Genomic DNA, 27,773 nt, shown 5'->3' with positions numbered 1-27,773 from the left:
GTAATTAAACTTGAAAAGAGGGAGGAATACAGAAAAATATTTAAAGAAATAATTTTTTTTTGCAAATTTGATGAAAACTAAACAGAACTAAAAAACTCAAAAAATTTCAAACTCAGACACATCAAAAAACATGCCAATGCGTATTATAATCAAATTAAAAACAGTGAAAAGGAAAAATCTCAGAATAATAATATATAACATACAGAGGGATAAAGACAAGTACTACAGTAGCTTTTTCATCAGAAACAATGTGAGGAGACAGTGAAGTAATATGTTTAAATTACTGAAAGAAACTTTGTCAACCCAACCTTGACTTTTTTTACCTAGCAAAAATATCTTTCAAAGATGAAAATAGACTTTTTCAGACACACGAAAGCTAAGAGAATTCATCACCAGTTGACTTAAAGGAAGTCCTTTAAGCTGAAGAATAATACTAGAACAGAACCTGAGTCTACACAAAAGATTGGAGAGTTCTAGACATTTTGACTACATGGATCCATATGAAGATAATGTTTATTATTTTAATCTTTTTTAAAATGGTCATTAAGGGGGAAAATAGCGATGTATAAAATATATAAAATCCATAGCACTAGGCCAGAAAGGAAGAAATAGAAATACACTGTTTTAAGGTACTGTACTATATCAAAGTGACATATCATTTGGACATTGACTGTGATAAATTAAAGATATTTATCATAAACCCTAACTGATCACCCTTTCTCACTGGAGAAATATAACAAAGTTTTTTTAAAAAATAATTTTTTGGAGGAAAACTTAGGAACATTTATCAGAATTTAAATTTGGATGCACATTTTGGCCCACCTCTTGCCCTTTCAAAAATTTATCCTAAGGAAACTCATAATATGAATACCTTTTAATATAGCAATTCCTTTTCTAGGCATTTAGCCAAAAGAAGAAATTAAACAAGTTTCCAGATATTTGGATATCCAAATGGGAATCCAAAATTCCCATTACCATATTCTTTATAAAAGCAAAACACAGAAGTTAGAAACAAGCTCAATGTCATTTAAAATTATTTAAATAAATTCTGATATAATCATCAATGGGATATTAAACATTAAAATTATGATATATAATGATATTTAGATATAGTTAATTGTAACAGTGGAAATAAATCCACAGTATATTGCTAGGTAAAGAAAATTTAATAATATGTATAAAATAATCCTATTTTTGTTTAAAAAAAAAAAAACACCTGATGTGTACATGGGCATGCTCAGAAAAATGTCTAGAAGGACATATAGAAAGTTTCTCATGGTCATATATCTTTGGTGAGTGGAATTTCTAAATTCTTTTTGATATTTGTTTATTATTACAAGGAGCATACATTAGTTTTACAATAATTTTTGAACTAGTGAAACTACCTCCATTTGGGAAAAATATCTCCTAAGAAGCTTATACCACCTAGTAATGTATGTAAATGTCTCCTATAATTTTCAATCAGAAATTTCTTCCAATTGTGGACTGTTTCACATTGATGAGAAAGGAGATAATTTTTTTTAAGTCACTCATTGACTTTTTTCTTTCGTCATGTTCCAAAACACATATACTTAAAAAATTTTTATTTCCCTATTAGGTATTATTGTGATGTTGTAACATTGTTGTCAGTCTCATTTGAAAACTGGATTTTATTTTACATTTTACTATTTAAGCACTTTTAAGTGAATTGAAATAACTAATTTTCATGACATTACATTTGCTGTACGTGAGCGTAAGCTCTGAATAAGAGGCAAAGTGATTGGTCATCACCCTGCCAGGTCATTCTGTGTCATGTGGGAATCCTCTTTTCTAACAACTGTCTCCAACAAGAGCCAAATCGTTGCTCTAGATCATAGTCCAGCTAGTGTATAGGTTCTTTGTTAGCATGAATCAATCCAAACAGTCTGATGGGATCATCATGAATGTTTTCCTCTATTGCCTGGATTTCTGGTGAGAAACTGTTGACTGAAGTGGTCTTAGAAATGCTGGCATCCATTGCGTGTAACTGCATATCTTCATCCTTGTCTGACAAGTGAGTATTCTGTTTCCTGGGCTTTCTTCGCTTTCCCTTAAAGCTGTGATCAAGAGAGGCGTAGAACATCTGTGTTTTATCAATTGCCTAAAAGAAAGGTATATTAATTTTTCATTATTTGCCCGTTTTTATTTTTTTTATTTATTTTTTTTTTTTGAGACAGAGTCTCACTCTGTTGCCCAGGCTAGAGTGAGTGCCGTGGCGTCAGCCTAGCTCACAGCAACCTCAAACTCCTGGGCTCAAGCAATCCTCCTGTCTCAGCCTCCCGAGTAGCTGGGACTACAGGCATGCGCCACCATGCCCGGCTAATTTTTTCTATATATATTTTTAGCTGTCCATATAATTTCTTTCTATTTTTACTAGAGATGGGGTCTCGCTCTTGCTCAGGCTGGTCTCGAACTCCTGAGCTCAAATGATCCGCCCACCTCGGCCTCCCAGAGTGCTAGGATTACAGGCGTGAGCCACCGCGCCCGGCCTATTTGCCCGTTTTTAAACTTTGACTTCTGGAAATTTCTATGGCCTATGAAAAACAAGAAACTTGTTTTCTTGGCTTCTGCTACCATGTTTTGCAAAATTTGTCAGTTAGGGTGACAGAACAAAAAACAGTAGTCAACTCGAGACTATTGAGTTGGGGAAAAAAGCTTACATAAAACTTTTTCCTGGATTTTTATTTCTTATACTCAAAATGTACATGAAAATTTTAGATCCACTCTTGCCTACCCCTACCTCTACTTCCACATCAAGTAGCTCTTGTTCTAGTTGCTCTTACCAAGTAGTACTACTGCAATTCATTAAAGTGGGAACAAGCATGATACAAAGGAATTTAACAAATCACAAGGTCTACTTTACAAGAGCTTTATAACTGGCTATTTAATGAAACCCACGGAAGTCTGCAATTTTTCAGATTCAGAAGTGTAAAGATAGCAGTGTCCACTTAGATGACTGGCATCTGGCAAAGAATTAAAATTTCCATTTTTCCCTATTATTTCCTTCTTGTCTGCCTGTCCCCAGATCCCCATTGAGTTTGATGTAGGTTGGTGTTTTAGATATCCATTCATATCCAAGAGGATTTAGTGGACTTCTCTGGCCTAGAGCTGGGCCAATACTGGGATAAGAAGGACAGGAGAACAGGGTAACTTGGGGAAGCTACAGGCTGAAGGCAAGACTTGAATTTGGTGCTGGAAAGCCTAGGACTGAATCTCAGCTCTGGCACATAAACCGGTGAGACCTTGGGCAGTTTTAAAAACTATACTGAGCTTCAATTTCTTGCCTATCAAGTAAGAGTGGTCATATTTATCTCACAGTTTTGATATAATTAGTAAATGGAGATAATGTATATGGAAGCTATAACTACCATCCAAAAGTTAGGTGATATTATAATTATTAGAAATTATAGCTACAATACTAGGGCAGCTATTGAATAAATCAAATATTTCTATGTTAAGACTTTACATTTAAGACTAGGCCAAAATTCTATTGATTTGTGGGTACAGAGGTGAGAAAGTAACATTTAGAATAACAAAACCCTACTGCATGGGTAAGCACCATCCTATTGGCACTCATTTTCATGCTAAGAGTGGAATGGCATATATTCTTCATCGAATATATGCAATAGCTGCCTAACTGGTACCATTGCTCAGTCTCCTCCCCCTCTGTCATATAGCCCATATACAGTTTTCAAATTATCTTCCAGAGGCACAACTTTCATGCTTCACCATCCTGTTCCCCCAAAGCTTAGCCTGTAGACTAAAGTCTGAATTTCCTACTCTGTCATTTAAGGTTTTCCATATTCGACACTACTCTGTGATTCAATTGTGATTCCCTCTACTCCCCTACATAAACTCTGTGTTCCAGGCCAACTGGAAAATTCACTGCTTCCTGTACAGACCTGGCGCCTTTACCTGCCTTGTCATTGCCCAGACAGATAGGAAAGATACCAGTGAAAGGCACTCAGTAACACAAAAAGGTGCATATCTTTTTTTTGTCTGTCCACCACTTTGTTCCATTCCTCTTCCTTTGATAAATTCTCCCCTTTCTCTTCAGGAAATTTCTCTCCTCTGTTTGGTTCTGAAGAGGCTGCCAGTTAGGGTGCTGCACCCCAAACACACCACGAGACTAAGCCTGTGACCTAAACTTGACCAATCATCAGTTGCCACCCATCTCTCTGCTAACAGGGGGTGGCCCAGGAATGGTATATGATTTCAGCAAAGCCAATTAGTTGATATCTTTAGGATTCACACATACATTTAAGGACATAAAAGGTATCTTTTCCCTAAGGTTGAGATGGAAAAAAACGGGGACTTCCCCTGGCTTGCCCAACCTTAATGGAAGAGTCTGTTGATAACAGAAGAGAATAAAGTCAGTAACTTCATGAAGCAAAATGGAGGGTACCCCCATATTCAATCATGTCAAAACAAAATACACTCTTGGATCTCCTGCTTATATGAAGCAATAATTTCCCTTTTACGCTAAAGTGGTTGAATTTGATTTCTGCACTTATAACTGAAAGCATCCCAAACAATGCATGTCTGATCAACACTCGGTCACCGTTATTAATTAAGTGCTACAGAGTTCAAAGAATGTGAGCCCTAGGAAAGAACCATACATTGTACATTTAATAGTCACTTGAGACTTCTACAGTGCTGTTTCAGTTGAGTGCATAGGGTAAAGACATGTGTATCTATAGAAATGCAAACAACAGAGGAAGGTAAGAACCAATTCAGAAATTAGAGGGAAAAACAGGATGAAGTAAGGTTTTATTTTGTTTTTGTTTTTAAATATTGGGGAGATTTTTGCATATTGGTAGGCAAATAGTAAATGATGCATTTAAAGAAAAGATGATTCTCTTCCTTGGTGCTGCCTATAGAGGTGGCAGCCATCTTCTACTTAGCATCATGGCTGTCCTCAGACCCCTTGTGCAGCTCAAAATTGTTGAAAAGAAGACAAAGAACTTTATCTGGCACTGGTCAGACTGGTATGTCAAAATTAAGTATAATTGGGGGAAACCCAGAGGTATTGACAACAGGGTTCACGCAAGACCCAAGGGCCAGATCTTGATGCCTAACAGTGGTTATGGAAGCAACAGGAAAACAAAGCTCATACTGCCCAGTGGCTTCTAGAATTTCCTGGTCTACAATGTCAAAGAGCTGGAAGTTCTGCTGACATGAAACAAATCTTACTGAGCTGAGACTGCTCACAATGTTTTCTCCAAGAACTGCAAAGCCATCATGGAAAGAGCAGCCCAGCTGGCCACCAGAGTCACAAATCCCAATGCCAGGACAAGTGGCAAAGAAAATGAATAGGCAGCTCACGTGCATATTTTGTGTCTAAATAAAACCATAAAAACTGTCATAAAAAATGGAAAATGGAGAAAAATAAAGGTGCAAGATCCTGAAAGAATTAGGAGAGATGGTTAAAAGCATGAGTAAGAGTGTTGGCTTTGGAAAGGAAAGAGGATACCTCTGACAGTGGAGGGAAGGGAGAGATTAGAGATTTGGACATGAAGGGGAGTAAACTCTTGTATCCCTCAGATTTTGTAGGGCATGGGAACTATTGTGAACTCATTTTGTTGTTAGGTTTCCTGATTAACTCTTCATAATTAATAGTAGACTGGGATACTACAACTATAGTTTCTGAAATAATACACATCATTATAAAAGGGCAAGGAGCTTATTTGCATTTATATTGTAGATACCTTACGCTTTTGTGATTGACCAAAGTAATAAAGTATTATAACAGCAAACTGAATAGTGTGTTTTCATGATAATGATCGTTCTAATGAAATGGAATTAAGCCAACATAAAAAGATTACTTCTAATTTATGAAATTAAATTTATGAGAAGAGTATAATAGAATACACTAATTTCCTTAGAAGTAGCTCTAAATATATAACTTATTGAAGAGCAGATTTTAAAGACGTTTTGAGGCTTTGCTTAATTTCTATGTGAAAGCCAAATGCAGCTCAAATAAAGCCAGCCTGTAAAATTCATATTTATTAAATAGTAACTTCTATTCAGAATTCTTAGTACTTTTACAATTAAAGTGCTGTGAATCTCTACATTTCAGATGGTATAGTTATATTTCAACCTTCTTTGGGAACTTTTTTTATTACCATGGATTTAGCAGATTAAATCATGTGGTTTTTCATACCTTTATCTAAAAATATATCTTATAATTAATGGAAAATCAGATGACAGAATGGTGACTATGTCTTTCCCAAACCTCACATCTTGATTTCTTAATATAAATTTCAAGAAGTCTTATTTCATAGGAGATTCATATAATTAGACATAACTAAGTTTGGATTCTGTCTACTTTGTCCTGTGGTGCTCTAGGGCAAGTTTTTCAACCTTTGCAAGCATCTGTAAAATGAGAATGATAATACTTCCTCCCTCATAGGAATCTAAGGAGATAATGCTTATAAAGCAGGTAGTACGAGGCCTAACACCTAGAATTACTTAGGCAATGCTGGCCCCATTACTACTTCTAGGCAGGAGCAAGAAAGAATATAATTGAAGAGACAAGGTCTGGGAGGAGAAGAAACAAGACTATTTTAACTGAAATTTAGCACACTTCAGGAGCATGTAGGCTACGAATTGTGAACGGCTTTTAATGAAGTTAGTGCTATATCTGAGAATGTTGAACTGAATTGTGGTAGGAAAAGGAGAAACTATCCATTTCTTCTTGTGTTTTTCTCCTGCCTATCTCCACATAAGCTGTGTGTACATTTCATAATCTCTTGCCATAAGACTATAGCCATAAGACTATAGCCATAGGACTTGTATTAAAATTTAGTCAATTGCCTTTTAAAAGAGGGGTATGATATTTTATAGCTAGCTAATTTTTCTTATAACTAACCCCCCTTTTCTCATGAATTCCTGACATCTAGGTCTTGTGAACAAGTTTTATATTTATCTCTAGTACACATAAGCTTTTTCTTTCAGATTAAAAAATTTAATTGATTATTTAGGAATAATGCCACTTTTCCCTTCAAATCTATTGCCTTTGTGACTGTACACAATTTTGACTCTTTGAGTGTGGTTAGAGTTCTGTTTACTTCCCTTTGAGTTTACTCTTAGAGCTCAGGTCCCAGAACTGGACACCTGATTCAGATTGCAAAATTTCTAACAGGCTATTTCAGATGTGTATCAAAATATACCACTGTTATGCTCTTGAAATATGCATATGTGCTTCCAGCTAGACTGACCTCAACCCCATAATACAGAAAACAAAACTCACCTGTGCAGATGGGGTGGCTTCTTGCACCTCATTTACAGATCTCTCTGGTCGGGCTTTCATCTGTTCATAGCAATTTTCATCCAGTGGTTCTTGGGAGTTCAAAAGATTGTGATTTTCATAATGGAAAAGTAAAAACTTCCAGCATCAATAAAAATACATGATCCAAATAGCATTTAGCTGTAAACACGAAACCTCCAAGAATCACTTAACTACTTTTTTGGTGGAGATGCAGAGGTAAGGAAGCACAAACTGTTACCTGCAGATCAAATGGTGAAATCTTTTGCCCCATAGCATTAATGATAAGACAAAAAAGTCCTTGGCATAAGGACTAGGTCATATTAATCTTTTTATGCTATTTCAGGACATAAGAGTGTCAACTTGAGCTACCATTTAGATGTTATGGAGATTCCATGAGTTAAAGAACTGCCTATATTCTCTGCTATTTAGGTACTATTGCAAATGGTGCATGGTGGCATAGGCACAGTACACGTACATCAATGATTACAATTTATTCAATGAGTAAGAAATTTTACTTAAAGTCCATTTATTTATTTTTGAGACAGGGTCTCTTTCTGTCACCCAGGCTAGAGTGCAGTAGTGTGATTATAGCTTACTGCTGCCTCAAACTCCTGGATTCAAACTATCTTCCTGCCTCAGCCTCCCAAGTAGCTAGAACTATAGGCATGTGCCACCATGCCTGGCTAATTTTTTGGTAGAGATGGGGTCTTGCTATGTTGCCCAGGCTGGTCTCAAACTCTTGGCTTCAAATGATCCTCCTGCCTTGGACCCCCAAAGTGCTAGGATTATAGGTGTGAGCCATCACTTCCAGTATACTTAGAGGCATTTTAAACCCAACATCCTACTTTTGAAAAAAAGGGTTTAGATTATTATTTTTGTCCCATCAATCAGTGATAGAATATCTTAGCTAGACTGCCTCAGAATCTGGGACTGTACAATGGAGGTCCTTAGTATCTGGGGCTTCTGTACAGTGTCCCGCAGCCAGCAGACTGGCACGCATTTTATCCTGTGGGGACATGCTTATTGAATTGTCCATACTTTCCTTCCCCAGATATTCCCATTTAAAAAAGGGAGAGGAAAAAGAGGTAGTGACTCACAGGATGGCCAGTAACCTGGCAGAAATGTGGATTATACAAGTTTGACTCCAGAGAGAAAAAGATATACCTACTATAACAACAAGAACCTAATAATCATTCCAGCCTTTCTGAAAAGCAACACAGAGAAAGGGTACATAAAGTGACATTTCTCAAATCACGGTCCATGGAAAATCTACATCAGAATCACCTGGGATGTTTAAATAGCAGTTTCCTAAGCCTCTGTCTGGATCCGCTAAATCGGAATCTGTGGGAGTGATACCTGGGCTCACATAGACGTGGAAACCACTGATACAGTGGACTTTGAGCCACCATAATACATAAGAATTTAAGTTCTCAGATATTACAGATGGGTGCCAAAATTCTGCAAAGTGAAACAGGAGGACAAATTATTTTTAATAATATATTTCTAAAAAATAGTTTGATTCTTTAGAGATCAGAGAACACATTGCAATGGAGGGAAAGATAAAAATTAAATAAATTCTTAAAATCCTATAAAATAAAATTTACATTTTCCTATCTTTAGGAGAATCCCATACTCTTCTGATATACAGATATTAGATAAATTTAGTACATTACTAGATATCTGTGTTTGAAATTTGGAGAGCAACAAATATTAACCCCTGAGTCTCCTATGATGAATTGAATGAGTGCTTGCAGGGAAAGGATGACAGCTTCTCTCCTCAGAGCTCTGGGATCAGACCAAGGTTGTGTGTTTTATAGAATTATGGGTGTTTTGTTTTTAGGTGGTTGTAATGGTATAAGTAGGAAGGGATGCCAGGAATTGAAGGCACTTGTCATATAAGAACAAAAAAACATATAAACCACTCGGCAACGATTTAGCTTTTCCTCCCTCAACCTGAGATCAATCCAGCCCTAGATTCTCTGCTTAAAACATGAGAAAGCAGAGAAAGTGTTTGTTGTTCTAGATTATTCACCGTAGATTCACTTTTGTATGCAGAGCACAAAGCACTGTTTCTGTGGACCATTTTTTTCTAGAAATAGCTTTATTTCATAGAATTCTGTGCAAGTCAAAATTCACGGTAATAGTCTTCCTGTATTCTCGTTACTATTAGAGTGACATGAAGAAAATACAGAAAAACAGGATGTTGATTCACACTGAATACTGCAATACAATTTATAATATGCAGCTTTGGAAATGTAACCTAATTAATATACAAAATGTACTTGAATTTATGGTGACTGCTAGGATATTTAAATGTGATTGTGATTTTGAAAAAGTACCACTTAAAATGCTTTGTGGAATTAAATGAGGTTTACTTATTTATAAGTTTAATTTAATGAAACAATATAACTTACCTGAAGTCATATCCTCTAAATTACCATAAATTGGTATGTCTTCATTGTAATACTCATCAACCCTGTAACAAGGAAAAATAATTAACCTTATTAGAGTCCACTTTACACACAGTTCATAACTAATTTCCCAGTTAAATTCAATATTGAATGAACTACTGCATGTTTTTTTCCAACCTCAACCAACCAAGGTAGATGTGATCTTGTGCAAGTGAGTGAATCTATGCAGGTGTGCACACATGTGTGTGTAAATTTAAAAAGTTGGTTTTTGGACCTTCTTTCAAAGCATAATGATAACAAATACTTATTCAGTACTCACTGTGTGAAGTGCTACTTCAAGTGTATTTCATGTATTTGTCCATTGAATTCTCACAATTCCAACACTCACTATATCATTCCCAGATTCCTCCAAGGAATCTGAGGCACAGAGAAGTTATATCACTTGCTCAAGGTCACAAGACTAGTAAATAGCAGAGCTGGGATTAGAACCTAGGTTATCTGTGCTCTTAACTATACCACGCACTGCCTCTTTACTCACCCAGAATATCATTTTGAATAGTCCTTTAAAATTGTTTACTAAATAAATATTGCAGACTCAGGGTGGCAGATGCAATAAAATGATTGATCACTTATTATGTCCAGATGCTGGGTTACGTGTTTTACATACATTACATCAAAGGCCCAAGGAAATTCTGCAAAAATAGTATTATTCCCCACATTACCCAGAAGCCTAAGAATCAGATAGATTCATTTATTTTTCCTAGGGGTGTGTGTGATAACAACCAGTTATGAAACCTTATATCGGGCCAGTGCTCATTGAACCCTCAGGGCAATACTATGAGATGCATATTTTTATTCCTATTTTGTATATAAGGAATTTGGAACTCATTGAGGTTAATTAAATTGTCCAAAGACACACACTAACTGGCAGTACTAGGATTGTAATGCAAGTTTGGTCCTAAGGCCCTATGCTCTGTTCACATTGTGAGGAAGTCTTGCAGAGGGTGATACAATTCAAAGGCTGTATATAGGAAAACAGTCTAGGAGACTATACAGGGACCATAGTTGTGTCTCCATCCCCACTTGCTACCCTCCAGTCAAGAGAACTGATAAGAATACACAGCTATTTGCTCTTGCTAGTTGATTAAATTTCCTTCCAGCCCCATGTGAGTAAAGCTATTAGGATTATAGTAGACATCCTACAATTGTCACCAGATTGTCATCCTATCATTGATGATGGCCCTGGTGACCAGCTTTCATAATGGCAGGCTGGGAACAGAGGAACATGTCAGGCAGTGAGAGTGGCATTTCATAAAGTAGTACCAACTGCTTTAACTTTGAGATCACATGTCACTGAGAGCTGGAGGGAATTGCATCAAAAGAAAAACTAAATCTTATCTCAAGGAATAACACCTATATTACTCCCCATGCTTCTGAAGGAAGACACAGTAGATGTAAATGGTAAGTCAGTGTACTTAAAACAACAGTTCAAAAAATTTTCCTGTATGAAATGGCTTGAAAATCCCAGATGCTAGCATGTATTTCACTTAGCTGATAACAAAGAAATCATCCATAACCTTTCTTTCCATCTGGTAATTCAATACAGCTTAATATTGGGATAAAGAGTAGTCCCTGCTCATGATTTTTCTCTGGCTATGCAGAGAATATAATAGCAAAAGGTGAAGAATTTTTAATAAGACGATCCATTCATTCTCTTAGCCCACCCACACAGATAGCAGATACAACCTGCAAATGATAAATCATGTCCAAAAAATGAATATTGTTTCATTCGCTACGAATGAAAATAAGATGTGATTTATAATGCAGTGCCCTGTGTCTACAGGCAGGTCTCAAATGATTAATCATCTCAAATAAACTGTTAGGCAATTGTTCCTGAATAATAAACAAATTTAAAAATGTAATTTTACTTAGCAATGTCAAATAACTCTAGCCTATTGCAAATATGTAAGAAACTTTAAGAACAAATGTTTGACCATGTTTTACATGGAAGATTAATAACTTTTAAAAACAGTAATTGAGCTCATCTGAGAGGCTAGTGCACCTCTGAGTTTTGGGCCAGATCAAACTCTCCATTGCTCTGAACATGTATGAAATAATCCTCTAAACAATAAGTACATTTACTAACACTTCAAAAAAAATTTTTTAAGGACTAATTATATCTTTACTATGGTCCAAGTTTTGTGCTTTTATTTATATTTTTTCTAGTCTCTATTTTTTAAATTTTTATTCGTATTTTATTAGGTCCTTTTAAAAAGAATCCTCATTCTTTATGATCAGAGTCATTTTAAATAAATTCAGTTCTTTAAAAAAATCATTACTTCTACCTGGATGACCTTGGATTTAAGTTCTCTAACTTGTAATTGTCTCATTTATAAAATAAGAATATTAAACTAGCTGATTCCTATCGTTCATTTCAGCTCCCAAATTCTATGATATAAATACAGGGTTCCAACATCCAAAAAAAAAAAAAAAAAAAGAAAGACATTTCTACAAAATTAAATGAAACTTTAAAGGGCTATAAAGTCGACAGATTGAGGAAAGAGCAAGCTGAGGGGTCTATCAGAAGTTGGCTTTGGTAATTGTTAACTCGATTTGCTTAATAGGCATTTCTTTGAATAAGCAGAATGTAAGTTTGGGCTCTGTTGGCATATGAATGTTACTTAAAACCATGAGAGAGGATGAAATTATTTATGGAATGAGTATAGATAGAGGAGAGGTTCACTAGATCAGCCCTGGGCACTCTGATGTTTAAGGTTCAGGAACCAGCAAAGTAGATGCTGCTAAGAGAAAAGGGAAACCAAAGAGGGAGGGGCTCAAAGCCCAGAGAAGCCAGTGTTTCAAGCAGAGAGTGTCAGTGTGTTGGCTGCTGCAGATGGACCCAGAGAGATGAGGCTGAGATTTGACCACGTGAAGTTTATTGAAACCTTGCCAAGAGCTAAGTCAGTGGATTAGTGAGGACAGAAGATTGAGTGTAGAGTAGGCTCCAGAAAGAAGAGCAGAGGAAGAGAAGCCAGCAAAATAGAATGTAAATGGATCTTTCAGGTTTTCCTGTAAAGGGGGCAGAGCAATGCAGAGATAGCTATAGGGCAATCTAAGATCAAAGGAGTGTTTTGTGTTTTTTTTTTAATTAAAGGTATGGACAAAATAGTCTGTTTCTAACACAAAAGGGACAGAAAAAGTAATGATGCAGGAGAGAAAAGGGAAAGTTGTTAGAGTGATGCATTTTTGAGTATTTGATTACTACATTTTTGCTTTCTTTGGCATGGCCTGTGATATGCGTGTAGGTGTCCTGAACTTGGGCTGGAAGGGCACCAGTGATAGAACTCTGATCCAGGGGAAGATCATAAACCACAGCAATATTTTGTGGGGCTGGAGGCTGAGGAGTGAATCCAGCAGAGTTCCCTATGACCGCACAGTGAATGGATGCTTGGAACCATGGTATCTAACACTAAATTATTCATTCTCTTGATCAGTGTTCAAGTTCCTCTCCAATAAGCCCATGTCTTTGTAAAGTGTGTTAAACACAATGAGCTTATGTTGCCAATGCTTTGGAGCCCTTTAAAAGAAGGTTCTTTTGCCAAAGTTTGAGGGAAAGGAGACTGGAGAGAACTGCCAGCATGAAGATTTCTAAAGGGACAGGGAAGAATCTGAGTGGTGACTAGGGAGCAGCCAAGAATAAGGTTTGTGGGACACAAACACTTCTCAGGGATTCCCAGAATTACTTAGGAAAGGGATCAGACTTCTTGTAGTTACACAGGGTTGGGGCTTGTGTTACGGTTATTTGTATGTTAAAGCAAACAAACAGGAGGCTGGAAGACATAGAGACACACCTTGGTGGCAGTATGGCCATGGCCATAGTGAGTGCCTCACTTGCACACCCACTTGGACATCTGAGATGTCAGGGAAGGAGACCCAAGAGCTCTATTGTCATAAGGACAATCAACCCTGAGAACAGGTCAAGAGAACGGTAGAGACAAAAGGTCTGCTCCACAGCACTAGTTATATTTGGTTAGTGTCCTTAGCAAAGAAGAAAAATGAAGAGGACCTCCACCCTGCAGAGCTCCAGGAATCCAAGAAACCACTGGAAGGTAGAAAAGTAGCTGAACTGAGATAATGTTTTATGATAAAAACACCGACAGTGCCACCCAGAAGCAGTCCATGAAAAGCTGCTGGGAATTAGTCCTAAACTTTTTGAGAGGGACTTTGAAAACTGAAATAATTGTAAACCTACACTACTTTCCTAAATTAGGGGCTGAACATACTGGAATGGGCAGGAATTTTCTTAGACCTTAATTTTCATCCAGTAAAGCAGAAGCTTTTTTATTAACTATACTCTGTAAATAAAGTACTATAATCTGTATTTTTCAGATGATAAAACTGAAGTTTATTAATGTTCCATCACTTTCCAAGACTAAAAATCTAATTGCAAGACTAAAAATCTAATCTCAAATCCATTACAGTCTCACCGCATTCTCTTCCTAACACAAATCAAAAGACAAGAGTCATACAGAATTGTTTTAAATGAAAAATAAAGTAGCCCACGGGTCAATACCAACAAGTGTGTATTTGACTTTGTTAGATTTAGATGCTATGCTGTCCTTAAAATGATCATGTTTCTGACCTACTAGTGCAGGGAGGGCAGGGATTTAGGGAAGCAGGAAGATCAGATCAGAGGAGCAATTTCTTTCCCTTCCAGCATAGTTTTCCTACTGCGTAGGAGCAGGATGAGATGTGAAGAGAGTTTCTTTCTTTTCTATCTAGCCACAAACCATTTTGTTGCTGAAGAGGAATCAGTAATTCCAGCCCCGTAAGAAAGACAGACCTTATTTCCACTTGCTCTGTTTTAATATTTTAAATTTTAATGGCTGGAGGTAACTTTTTATTTCCTGGAACCTCCATCCTCCCTCACAAAAGTGATTTTTTTCCCCAAATCACATAATTGAAAGAAAGAGGTAAGTTATGAAGTATGAACATAAACTTGTGGAGTAATATGCCAACCTCTTTTTATAGATCAAAGCTGCATAGCATATTCAAACTTTGCCTAAATATTAAAATAGATTATTAAATCCTTGAGGTGAACATCTGTGTCTTTTCATCTTTGTATCTCTATGGTTGCAGGATAATTCTCCGGGCAGCCTTGGATAAATCCAGTTCTTCTCCCTTTCTTGCTTGGAACACTCTAAAATGTGCTGGAAATGCAATATCCTGGGATAAAGAGGAACTGGCTGGAACAGCCCAGGTTTTGTGCCAGTCCCCAGAGAAACAGGATGTAATTCAACACTTTAGCCAAGCATGTCATGTTGCCCCTAGGGTATAAAACCCAAGGTGGGCTGCTTTCTGGGGTCCCTCAGCACAGTATAAGTGGGACACACGCAGGGAAGATTTATTGAGCTCGGGGAACTAGATCTTAATGAATGTTGGGCTTTTTATTGTCCCTTGCCATTTATTTGTAAATAATAAACTCACTTCATATAACTCATTGTGTGTGAGTGTTCTGTCTCACCAGACTCGGGCAGGAGAAAATACGCAGCCCAAGATTCAGTGGGCTGAAGTGTTTGCACTGCTATCCTTGGTGGTTGGAGTAGTGATGCTATCCTACATGTAATAGGCATCCTCCCTTGGGATTGGTAATCAGCAAACTTGTTTTGCAATTGTCTAGCATAGTGTCTGTTTATTTATTGAATGAATGAATGTTACAAAAGAACCCGGCTTCTTTTCCACATTTGCCCTAGAGCTAAGGGCCTGACTGCTTTGAGATAGGTATTTTAACAATTTTCCCTTCTAACTTGTCCCATGCTAACCCCCAAACTACCTATCTAGTCTTTAGCTAAATGATTAAATCACAGGACTTTCTATCACATTACATCTTAATTGCCTTTCAAATGAAAAGCGTTGAATCAATTATCAAAGAGATTAGCTTCTCCTACATGGTTAGATAGGATTTTCTGTCATGTTGTTTTTTGTAAAAAAACAAAAGAATCACTTTTGATATGAACTGATGACTTAACATTGGATTCTTTAACATGAGATAATTTTTAAGAGTAGTCATAAAAATAAAGAGTGCATGTGTGTCTGCCTGCAGCCTAATTCTTGAATCTGCCTGAGAAATTTTTCACATGGAGAAGAATTTTTTTAAAAGAACTTTTAGAGGCCAAAAAGGTTTATAATCTTCTCTTACCCAGTGAACAAGCTCTGTTTTTCAAAGACCTTTCAGTCTACCATTTCAGAAAGGTCTTGAAGAGCCCTCTAGGAAATTCTATTTAGAGTTGTTTTTTTTTTTTTTTTTTAACTCCTAAAACAGAAATCTCCAATACAATGACACATCTGGGTCAGAATATACTGTCCAAGAAAATGAAATTTCTCTGCTATGATTTATGCCATAAACTTTCTTTTAAAAAAAGTATGATACTATACAAATTTCTCTGCATCTAGCACCATGTTTTAAAGAGAATAAGTCATATCTATGACTGTACATTATTTTAGAGTATCTGTTTATCACATTTCCCTATTGCTTGACATTACCTTTACAGACAGCATACCACCAAGCATCCTTGTATAGATGGGTGTATATACATGCCTTATTAGGTCATGCCAGATTTTTTTCTATTCTGGATTCTGAAGTATAGCACAATTCTATATATAATTAGACTACATCTTTACAATCTGATCTGAATCAAAATCTAGGATATCTGCTTTTGAAATTAATGAGAATTCTGTAGATGCCAGGATAAATCTCATTTCATCCTTCACGCAGCTCTCTCATTGACTCACAATGTGTAAATAACTAGGACAGTTAATAATGTTACAGCTTCTAATCTTCAGATGGGAGTAAAAATAATTAGAACTCACGTTTCATTTTATTTTAACCCACTTGCAACATCCCTGAGCCAAATCTATGAGCAATATAGCATTTGTTACTTTGACTTATTCGGAATCATAATACATGACTCAATTTCAACATACCTGGGAATGTAGTCACTGGAGTATCTGTACATTTTATCTGAAAGATATTCAAAAAGAGACAGATTAAAAGAAATTTTGACATACATTTGTTAAATCTTCTACAGAGTGTTTGAGGGGAGTTTAGCTTCAATGTTAACACCTTTAATCAAGGCCCTAGGGCCACTGCTGATTGAACTTGGGGTAAAGACCTCCTAGTTGGCCCAGTCAGATTCCCTGGTCATTTGGAATGGAAACAGTGCAGCTTGGAAGTGATGTATAGCCTGGATATGTGGCCATTTTATGCTCGGGGAAACTTCCTTCCTGCCTCCCTGTGGTTCCAGTCCACTATGGGGCACAGCTGTACTTTCTGCCTTGAGTTCTAGGAAACACCTCTGCATTCTTCTGATAAGTTTTTCTCTTTCCTCATGCTGGTTTGAATAAGCTTTCCTTCCTTACCAAAAATAAATACATAAATAAATAAATCAAAAGAAAAAAAATTCCCTAGAAAATACACAGTTCTTTGCTTTTTCTTCTCTATCTTTAACATTTCTTGGCACGTGAGCAACAACATAAAAATGATGTTAAGGAAGCAGCTCTGGTGGTGATTCCATTTCATCTACATGACACAAACAGTGGTCAGGAGAAATGAGGGTCCTAGGGAGAAGAGACCTGGAAAAAGCTGGAACACAGTCTCTAAAATTAAAGCAGTAGAATGACTTAAAAAGTTCTCTTTTGTCTACAGAGACAAGACTTACCAGAGATGTCATGTAGGACAACAAAACCATGAAAAAAATTATGTGCCAAATCTCAGTAAGTAACCCACTGTTGAACCTTGTAGTGGTAGTTCAAAGGCAAATAGAAGGAAGTATTTTTACTTCTAGTTAAATACATGAATTCAAAAGATATTAGAAAATAGAGTTCTAAGAAACTTTTAAATGAAGGCAATTCATTCATAATGAATTACTGAGAAAAATTAAGGGATATTAGGGTACAGTTTTGATAGTTAAGATCAATATTATGAAGAAACCTGTCATTCATCAATAAATTTTCTTTGATGTTGAACTAGACGGACATACATAGTAAGATGTTTACTGTATTTGAATTTTCTATTATTTAACTTGACATTAAATAAAAACCAAAACCTTGCAAAAGCTATTCATATAAAAATAAAGATCGGTATTATTTAAGTTTCTGACAATGATCCAGATACAATAGTATTAAAATGTTGATCCTTCAGCTTTAACATAGGAAAAATACTGTGTGTTGGTAAGGAACTAGCAATAACATTTTCAAATAATTAAGTCACCACATGACTACAAATATTATTTTTAGTTAGATTTATGTGTGACAAAGTTGAGTTATCCTCTAGAGAGGTTAGTAACTGCTAAAGAAACCTTAGCAGAACAATTTATGAAAACAATCACATGGGAGGATGAAATGGACATGTCACATGTCAGTGTGTTAGGAAGAATCCTGTGAAGGACCAAATGAGGGAAGATTTTGCAGAGCACATCACTAAGCTGCTTGGGGACCAAAAGAGATGCATGTAAGCCATTTGGGATAGGTCAGGAATACACTTCTAGCTCAGAGAAAATGTCCTACCCTGAAACATGTGTAAAAGATGCAGCTATTTTCAACTACTTTCAGATTAGTCTTGAATATGAATGCATGCAAATGCTAAGAGAAGCCTAGGGAGGTCTAAAAGATGTTGCACAGTAGCCACAAATTAAGGACAGTTCAGCAAAATCAGAAAACTTGAGAAATACAAATGATATCAATAATCATAAGAAAAATTAGTTAATGTAGACCAGACATTTATAAACTGGAAAATAAGACATGATATAAAGTATGTGTTGATTTTTTTCTATATGAAGAAAATATTTATACCCACACCACTAATTATTTTTCAGATTCACCTGGAATGAAAGTACACGTACAAGAATTTAGTCAAACCGTAGCCTGATGTATCATGGAACAAGTTCGGGGTTAAGAAGCAGAAGACATGGGTTTGGTACCAATTCTACAATGCATTTGCCATGGAGCAATGTGCAAATTACTTCAAAATTCAGATTTCTGTTTTTCTAGAAGTAGGGATAATAATGCCTATTTCATGGAGTAGATGTGGAAGATAAATGAGAGAATTTCTATAAAAACATTTCATAAAATGACAGTGTTATTATTATATATTCTAAATACATATTATATAACAAGCCAGAATTTAATTGTGCTCACTTGATTTGGGAAGTTTCTTTATTAAATGAGTTACCTGAAAATAGGCTGACGTTATTAAGATAGTATGTTAAAGTTAAAAGATTTATAAGTAAAGCTTGATTTGAAATGAAATTACTAAATCTCACTTTTGGCAAAAAGATTGTCACCAGCTAGGCATTAATTAGAGAAAAAAAGGGTAAAAAATGAAGAATTTAAAAACAAAAATAGTGTCATTGCTTAATAAGAAAAAAATAGGTATGGGGTAAAAATATTTGCCCAAACAGACTAATATTTTTAAAATAGAAGATGCATTTTTCTATTAGAGGTGAAGTATGAATATTGGTACCTGGAAGTATACTTATGTAATGTGTGAAGGTTAGAAGGAAAATATAGCTGGATGTATTAGCAACAGAAAAAACAGGACAAAAAAAGTAAGACCAAAAAGCTTTAATAGGAGATGGGGAATAGAATCAACTATATAAAGGATACAATATACTAATGCTTAGATAGAAGGAAAAAAGACTAAACCATATATGAAAAAGAAGACACTAAGTAAAGGATTAGCTCCTGAAATGGGGCATAAGAAGTTCAAGGACACCCACTCCATGCTATTCTTAGGATGTAAATGTGTAAGCTGGAGCTGGGCGACCAGGACTAGGGTGATTTTCGTTTTACAATCCTTCCTAGAAGAAGGTTAATAGAATATGATCTCTTTAAAAGGGGAGGAGTAGTAAAAGGATCAGAGGTTACAGCAAAGAATAAAGGTCTGCAAGCTGAGGCTCCTGAAAAGAGTTCGCTCGTCATGAAGGCTTTTAACTTTATTTAGAAACACCTGGCATGATTTAAAAGCTGCCTAGTGATTTCAATGGCATATAGCAAAACAAAAAGTGTGCCCTTTGCTATAAAGCAATTAAGTATGCAAGATGGTGTGGGAAAAACTAAGTGAGCTTTCTCAGTTCTCTCCTGTGATTCATATGCAAACACTTGTGGTCAGGTTTGTAGTTGAGAGGGTGTGATGCAAACATATTTGCTTTTGTTTTTCCCTTTAGTGTTCACTCTCCTATGCACAACGCCACACGAAAAAATAGCACATAGTTTAAACTCCGTAATAAAATCTTTCTAATACATTTTCAATGTGAAAAATGTGCAATAATTTTCCAGTGAATAGGAGATGTACTGATAAGACTTTGATGTATGAGCAAACCATATGCTTGTTTATCCTTCTCAAAGCAGAGAGGAAGAGCTGGATAAAGAATATTCTTTGGATTTAAAGGAGGAAAAAGCTGATGCATTCCTATCACAAAAAGAAAGAAATATAATCCTCCTAAAGAACAGATTCGGAAAAAGAAACACATAAAAATGAAAGATTTATTTGGGGGTGGGGTGGGGATGAGAGAACTCCATTTCAAAGCTTCTACCTAACTGCTGCAGAAAACATCAAGGAGAGGCTTATCTGGTCTATCTGATTGAATGTGTAGATACTGTATTGTTGTTGGGATGGAGATTTTCTTTTGTAAGCTAGTTGATACACAAGCAAAACTTATTCACTGACTGCTCCCCAAGGTGGAGTCATATCTTGAAAGTTTCTTATCCACAAAGAGTCACACAAAGATGCAAACATAAAATAGTTACATGAGGCCAGATAGGTGGGCATTACATTCATAGACCAAGTGGCAGAAAAGCTGGCTCGATGTGATGCTCAATGTGATAGAATCTCTTCTAGTTTATCTGTCCTGAGAAATAAGGCAGGGAGAGGTCTTCAGGAGGACTGGGAAGGGGTCAGTCTGCAGGGCTAATCCCCAAACAACCTGAAATCTCTGAGTGAAAAAGAGTACTGTTGGTTCATATGGCATGAAAAAGATGGCAGATTTATTACTAATACCTGGGAAAAGATGTCAGAAGACCTTGAGGCAGTGGGAAAAGGCTGCAGAGAGAAAGGGTGAGGTGGGATGAGAGCAAAGGGCATTCTAACAGCATTGATAATGGCTGCTCCAAGGCTAGTCTTGGGTTTGCACACCGATAGAGTGCAAGTGCCACGGTTGCGTGCTCCACCTACGGAGGGCATGTTATTGCTTAAATAAAATAATTTGTGATAGGCTACTGTTTAGAACCAATTCCACAAAAGCCTACAGAAAATTCTCTGAAATGGACCTGAATGTGACTTACATGCACATAACAGTTACTGCTAAAGCTCTGGGTATTGTACAGACCTGTTAAATAATACAGAGATGGGGGCAGGAAGTGAAGTGGGAGCTGGAGAGAACTAGAGGGCATAGTGATGGTGGGAGCAGCGAAGAAGCCAGAGGAACGGATGCTCACTAAAATAACAGACATTAAAATTAAATGGGATGGCCTATAGCCATAGGAGGCCCTTGATAATTATTTGTGAAAAGAGGGAAGGATGCATTAGAGCCACCAGGTATGATGATGTGGGCTGTCTAAAGTCTAGGGACCTACTAAGTCCCCGGCACTATAAAAAGATGGACAGAGAGATAAAATTCTCACAAGAACCCCATGATCAGATGATATTTCCCACATGCTCTAGATAGGGAAACTGAGACTCAGAAATATGTTACTTGTACAGATCTCCCAGCTAAATATTGAAAGCAGAGTTCTAACTCACATCCAGTTGACTTCAAAAGTGTGTTTTTTAAAAAAATTAGGGCTGAGTACCACTCAGACATAAAAAAAGATGAATTAATAGATTTTGAAACAATCTGGATGGAACTGGACACCATTCTCCTAAGTGAAGTATCACAAGAATGGAAAAACAAACACCATGTGTACTCACCATTAAATTGGAACTAACCGATGAGCATACAAGTGCACAGAGAGAAGTAAAACTTACGGAAAGCACCCAGGAGGGAAGAGGGGAGGGGCAAAAACTTATCTAACAGGTACTATGGACACTATTTGGGTGATGGGCATTCCTATAGCCAGGACTCAAGCATTGCAGAAATGATCTAGGTAACTTAAAACATTTGTACCCCCTTAATATTTTGAAATAAAAAAATGAGGGGACTGAAATTGATTTGAAAAAGTACATCAATAAATGTAATTATTATTTCCTATTTTAAAGAATGTCCTTTCCTAACACACTTTTAGTCAACAGAGCCATGATGGCATATCTGGAACAGTACAACTGAAATAAGAAATCTGTCCTGAAAAATCAAAATGGAAAGATACTCTTTTTTGAGTTAGGCTACTGTCTTTTAGCAGTGGTCACCTCATCATTATAAGCAAGCTACTCCACAAAGGAGTTGGCATGGTGGCAAATTGGTATAGGTAGATAAATTCCAATGCAGAAATGACCAAAAATGAAAATTGTAAAGCTTGTTCACATTGAGTTGTAAAAGACTAATACAGCCAAATACTTCTGAGGCAGAATAGGTCAGTAAAATTAGACCAGTCCTGATCTTGATCATGTTGATAAAAAGTGGTTCTTAACATCCACACTTCTATGTAATCATAGGGCTGAACAAAATGCCTATTTAAGTTGAAAGTAAATAGGTTACATTTGCTAGATGAAATTTAAGTTAGACAATGGGGCTCAAGTTAAACATGTCAGTCTACTCATTACCTGGCCTTACAAAAATCTTTTTTTTTCAATTTTCTTTATTTCAGCATAGTACGGCAGTACAAATGTGTAGGTTACATATATCACCTTTGCCACACCCAAGTCAGAGCTTCAAGCATGTCCATCCCCCAGACGGTGCACACTACACCCATTATGTGTGAATATACCCATTCCATCCTCCCCCCTCCCACCTGCCCGACACGCAATGAATGTTACTACTATATGTGCACATAAGTGTTGATCAGTTAATACCAATTTGATGGTGAGTACATGTGGTGCTTGTTTTTCCATTCTTGTGATACTTTGCTTAGTAGAATGGGCTCCAGCTCTATCCAGCATAATACAAAAGGTGCTAGATCACCATTGTTATTTGTGGCTGAGTAGAACTCCATAGTATACATATACCACATTGTATTAACCCACTCATGTATTGTTGGGATTAGTGAAAAAGTAAGGTACTAGTTCAGATGCTTGTTCTTGCCCTGGTTTTTACCTTATATTATTTCACCTCTCTAGCTCTCAATTCACCTTTTTTCATATTCAGGTGATAATGTCTACATTCATAAATTATCTTAATGAAGAAATTAAAATATAGTCAGTTTAAACTATTGTATAAAAAAGTGCTACTCAACTCAGTTTTTTTCTATAAAAGGAAACTTTGTAACAGATATCTGATGATGGAATATTTATAAATCTGACTTATAAAGTTTGTTTGAAAATACATTTGATTTTTCAAATAATTGCTGAAAGCATTGCTAATAAAAAAGCATTCTTGGCCTGAAATTTCACCTTAGGTGTAGAACTGATATAATATAGATCCTAAAAGAGTGTTAGGTTTCTGGCTGAGGACATTTGGTCAACAATATAGCATGTGCTGGTAGAAACCATTTTGGACAGAGAATTAGAAAAATTGGACACTTATCCTTGATTTTGCTGTTGAATAGATGTATGACCTCAGCTATGACACTTCATTTTCTAGCGTCTATCTTTTTTTTCAAACCTGCATAACAATAATGCCTTCTTCATATTTTATATTAGAATTACCAACATTTGAGAACATATTTCTAAGAGGATCAAGGACACTCCCTACAATCTGACCACTATTATAAATTAGCTTCATGCAATTTTTCTTGCATACGTGTGTAACAATTTTGTTAACTTAGTTTTATTTCCTTTTATCTGTTAAAGAGAATGCATTTCCCCTTCTTTTCTATTCTTTTATTACTACTAAAATGTCCTGCTCCTAAGAGTTTCTTGGTATTAAGACACCTCCCAACAATGGTTGAACTCCCATTCTTCCATCCATTCATGTATTCAACACAGATGTATTGGATGCCTACCGCATACAATGGTTGCTGGGCTTTATGCTATTTTAATCATGACACATGCAAGTGAAAGGCACATAGTTAAAACTGCCTAGCCTGTTGAATAGCAAAGCTGACAGTGGCAGATACTCTTGACTTACCCTCCTAGCCCCTGGAAGTGTTTACGAACAAGCCCATGGTTCAGTCTATTTGCTTTTCCTGTCCCCTTCTGAGCACACTTCTGCCTGTTGCACGGGAGAGGGGCTCACTGGTCCTGAGAAGACTAAGTAGGCTAGAGTGGCATCCTACGGAGCTAGTCTTCCCTTTTCTCATCATGCATCACAGAGAACCTTAATGGCTGCTCCAGAATAGACTACAATTTCATGGGCTGTTCAACTGGAGTAGGAAAAACATGTTCACTAGGATAAACCCTTCTAACTCCATACCCTACAACAAAGAGAGAGATAAAGCTAAATTTGGGAGTTTTTTCACATTTCTAATATGATTGCATTCTTAAATTAAGAGAACTCTCAGGGTGAAAAATAATTACCAAATAGATTTTCTGTAGATAAGAATATTCTATTTTCCTGGAAAGAGTTGGAACTCATTCTACTAAGTGAAGTATCCCAAGAATGGAAAAATAAGCACCACATGTACTCACCATCAAATTGGTTTCACTGATCATCACCTAAGAGCACATTTAGGAATAACATTGATCGGGTGTCGGGCAGATGTGGGTGGGGGAGGGGATGGGTGTATACATACATAATGAGCGCGATGCGCACTGTCTAGGGGATGGACACATTTGAAGCTCTGACTCGGGGGGTGGGGGGGGCAAGAGCAATATACGTAACCTAAACTTTTGTACCCCCACAATATGCTGAAATAAGAATTAAAAAAAAAGTAGTTGTGATACAGAAAAAAAAAAGAATATTCTATTGAATAACATTTCATAACATTATCTATTTCCATAGATTTTTTGAGTGACTCCACAGTCTCCATTCAAGCAGGTACCAGGTGGCTATTTGTCCAAATGTCTTACCTTGTCGCTTTTGCACACAGTGGGAAATGTTGAAGATCAGTGATATGACCAGAGCCAGACCCAAGGCGGCTAGAAGTCCCCAGAGATAAAAGGGGCATGCAGAATTTCCTGGAAACAAAAGTGAACACACCCATAATATAATAGCTGCTTACCCCTTTGTTTTGGTCTAGCTATTGCCACAGTTAAAGCAATTGCATTTATTCATAATGAAGGACAGATCCTCTGCCATGAAATTAACTAACATTGGCAACTTCTTACAGATTCCAAAGTGGGTGTTGGCGATAAGTCCCTGAATTCAGCATGGGCAAAAGAAAGCATGTTTCCCACATTCTTCATGTTTATGAAATAGAAGATATTTTTAGTCTGGCTATTAAAAGGTGACAAATGGTATCTGATTATAAAAAGTTTTGCTCAAAATCAAGAATATTCAAATCACTAAGAATCATAATTTGCTATACTTTTCCCCTTTCTTTACTCCTCAGACTATTAATATAATCACACTTTTTTTTTGTTTACAAAAACCACTTGTTCCCTTCCACTAATCTTAGTAGTATAGGATAGTGTACGTAGAAATAAAACAATACTTCTGGAATCACAGTAACCCAGTTTTGCTAAGACTGGCCACAGGGATATTTTCTCATACTATTTTCAGCCCCATGAATGTATAATGGAGAGTTAATTATTCCTCTCTTTCCCCTAGGCCTACACAGGGTCTGGATCATTAATATCACCATCTTCCACCCCCACATCTTGTTCCACTGGAAGATCTTCAGGGACAATAACATACAGGGCGCTGTCATCTCCTGTGATAACAGTGCCTTCTCCTGAAATACCTCCTGAAGGACCCTGATACTGTTTTACAGTTATTTGTTTTGGTTTAATAAGTAAAAGTACACTGAAAAGTATTGTAATAATAAAAAATATAGTAAATGCATAAGCCCATAATATAGTCATTTATTATCAAATATTATGTACTGTACATAATTGTGTTATACTTTTATACAACTGGAAGCACAATAGGTTTCCGTACACCAGCATCACCACAAACATGTGAATAATGTATTGTATTATGACATTACAACAGCTATGAAGTCACTAGGCAAAGGAATTTTTCAGCTCCATTATAATCTTATGTGACCACCATCATACATGTGGTCCATCATTGAGCACATCATCATTATGTGGCACATGACTCTATAGAGTATAGAGACAATTATACGATAAAGCATAGCATAGTATAACTTCCCTAAGAACACATTTTACACCTAATTTATTATAGAGTTGACCAGAAAGTTGCATTGCTTAAAATTAAGCATTTAATGGATGCATTAATAATTTACCTTTGGCTAAACTGGACTCGTAACTCTGCTTTAGACATAGCCCGGGCTACAATTATTGCATTAAATCCCTATGGCATATACTCTGGGTCCTTGATCATTCAATCATCATGTGTTGAAAGGATGTGAAATTGATTTTGGAAGGATTTTTTGACCCTGCCTGTGTGAAACTACCTGCATCTACCCCTGCATGAAAGTAGAACGGGCTTTGATGACTTTCTATTCTGGGAAATGTCCCAGTTATGTTTCCAAAATTTCTTAAGAGAATGTCAAGACTGCTTCCATCTCACTGACCATTAAAGCATACAACCTGCCCTCAAATGGCAACAGAGTTGAACTTCAGGTTGTAGTCAGACAATAAAATCTAAAATTCTCTCTTTCTCTTTTTATTCTTTTCCATTTTCCATATTTTCTGCGTTTGTTATCAGGGCAAAATAAAACACGTTTTAAGAAAAGAAAACCCAGCTGTATAAAACTCACCATTGAATTTGTTAATTATAGAGATGCTGTAGACTATAAAATATTATTTAATGCATTATTTGGTGTCTCAAGTATAAGGACCTGGGCATCTCCTCAAGAACTGGTACATTTTTACTCTTATAGCCCATGTACATATTATAATTGATCATCCGTCTTTGATATATAACCTACTTTAAATAAATCTCTAGGATTATGAGATACTCATTTTTGCAGATTAATTGTATCCCTGGCCACTTATTGCCCCTTTACGCTGACTTATTTGTTTATCTTTTACACTGTTGCATGTATTTCTAATACCCTTCTTTCTGGGAGAGGGGCAAATAAATACCTAGAAAATAATAAATCTCTAGCACTTATCATCCTTGGGAAAACTAATAAAATCAATCTCTTTTCCCTTTAATGTTTTTTTCTTTCCATTTCCCACAGCATCTAGCAGTTAGTATACACTCAATCAATACTTATGGTTTAGATAAATAAAATGTAGTACAAGATACACCATCATACTTCAAGGAAGTAAACAGAAAGCCCTAATCTTAATTTAAAAATTGCCCTGAATCTAGCTATGAATCATCCTATCATTTGGACAAAATTATATTTCAAATGGAGGTTTCATTATTTCTTTTCCAAGTAAAGGGAGAATTAAAATAGTTGTATTAGTCCATTAACTGCTATAAGATAATTTTGTTCTCAGCCACAAATAAACAACCAAATCAATGTCACAAGCCTACATGTTACACAGAAGGCTTTAGGGAAAGTCCTAATAAATTTCATGAAATAATGTCAGCAACACTAAGGCAAGAACTTGGGCCACACTGTACATTCCTTTAGGGCTGTGTTTTATCGTTTACTCCTCAAGGGAGGACTCCTTGGGCTCAGGAGTGGTGAAGCCATCCTGGGCAATATTGTAACCCCTCATCTCTTAAAAAAAAAAAAAAAAAAAGAAAGAAAGAAACAAAAGAAAAAGAAAAACCACACATATGGAAAGAGTAGATGTTAAGTAGCTAAATAATAGAAATTTTCAGCTTGAATGGCAGATCTACATAAATGTTCACACACACACACACACACACACTTTATAACTCTCCTTACACAGTAATTCTGTGCAGTATATGTGCAGTATAAATATCTCCATACTCCTGTATCTACTTAGCAAAGAGACT

The 27,773-nt window shown here is 36.3% G+C and overlaps 1 protein-coding gene and 1 pseudogene across 1 annotated transcript; one reads left to right on the top strand and one right to left on the bottom strand.

Moving 5' to 3' along the window:
- Positions 1-1,861: 1,861 nt before the first annotated feature.
- Positions 1,862-26,174, bottom strand: TRAT1 (T cell receptor associated transmembrane adaptor 1). The gene is made up of 7 exons (XM_069471965.1): positions 26,137-26,174; positions 25,528-25,691; positions 24,797-24,904; positions 16,684-16,720; positions 9,703-9,764; positions 7,271-7,359; positions 1,862-2,119 (listed from the first exon to the last, which is right to left on the bottom strand). The coding sequence occupies exons 1-7, from the start codon at positions 26,172-26,174 to the stop codon at positions 1,862-1,864; spliced, it is 756 nt and encodes a 251-aa protein (XP_069328066.1).
- On the top strand, positions 4,927-5,334 carry LOC138387737 (large ribosomal subunit protein eL32-like; annotated as a pseudogene).
- Positions 26,175-27,773: the final 1,599 nt, after the last annotated feature.

Source organism: Eulemur rufifrons, chromosome 7 (genome assembly GCF_041146395.1).
Source record: "Eulemur rufifrons isolate Redbay chromosome 7, OSU_ERuf_1, whole genome shotgun sequence".
NCBI classification, from domain to species: Eukaryota; Metazoa; Chordata; class Mammalia; order Primates; family Lemuridae; genus Eulemur; species Eulemur rufifrons.
The sequence above is the reverse complement of the archived record's forward strand: the minus strand, read 5'-3'. Positions and strand labels throughout refer to the sequence as shown.

Excerpts from the sequence above, each read along its gene's own strand:
- TRAT1 (XM_069471965.1), bottom strand. The coding sequence starts at position 26,174 with ATGTCTAAAGCAGAGTTACGAGTCCAGTTTAGCCAAAG. Across the intron at positions 16,721-24,796 it reads CTGTGTGCAAAAGCGACAAG|ATAAAATGTACAGATACTCC; the intron begins GTAAGACATTTG and ends AATATCTTTCAG. Across the intron at positions 2,120-7,270 it reads AAGCCACCCCATCTGCACAG|GCAATTGATAAAACACAGAT; the intron begins GTGAGTTTTGTT and ends CCTTTCTTTTAG.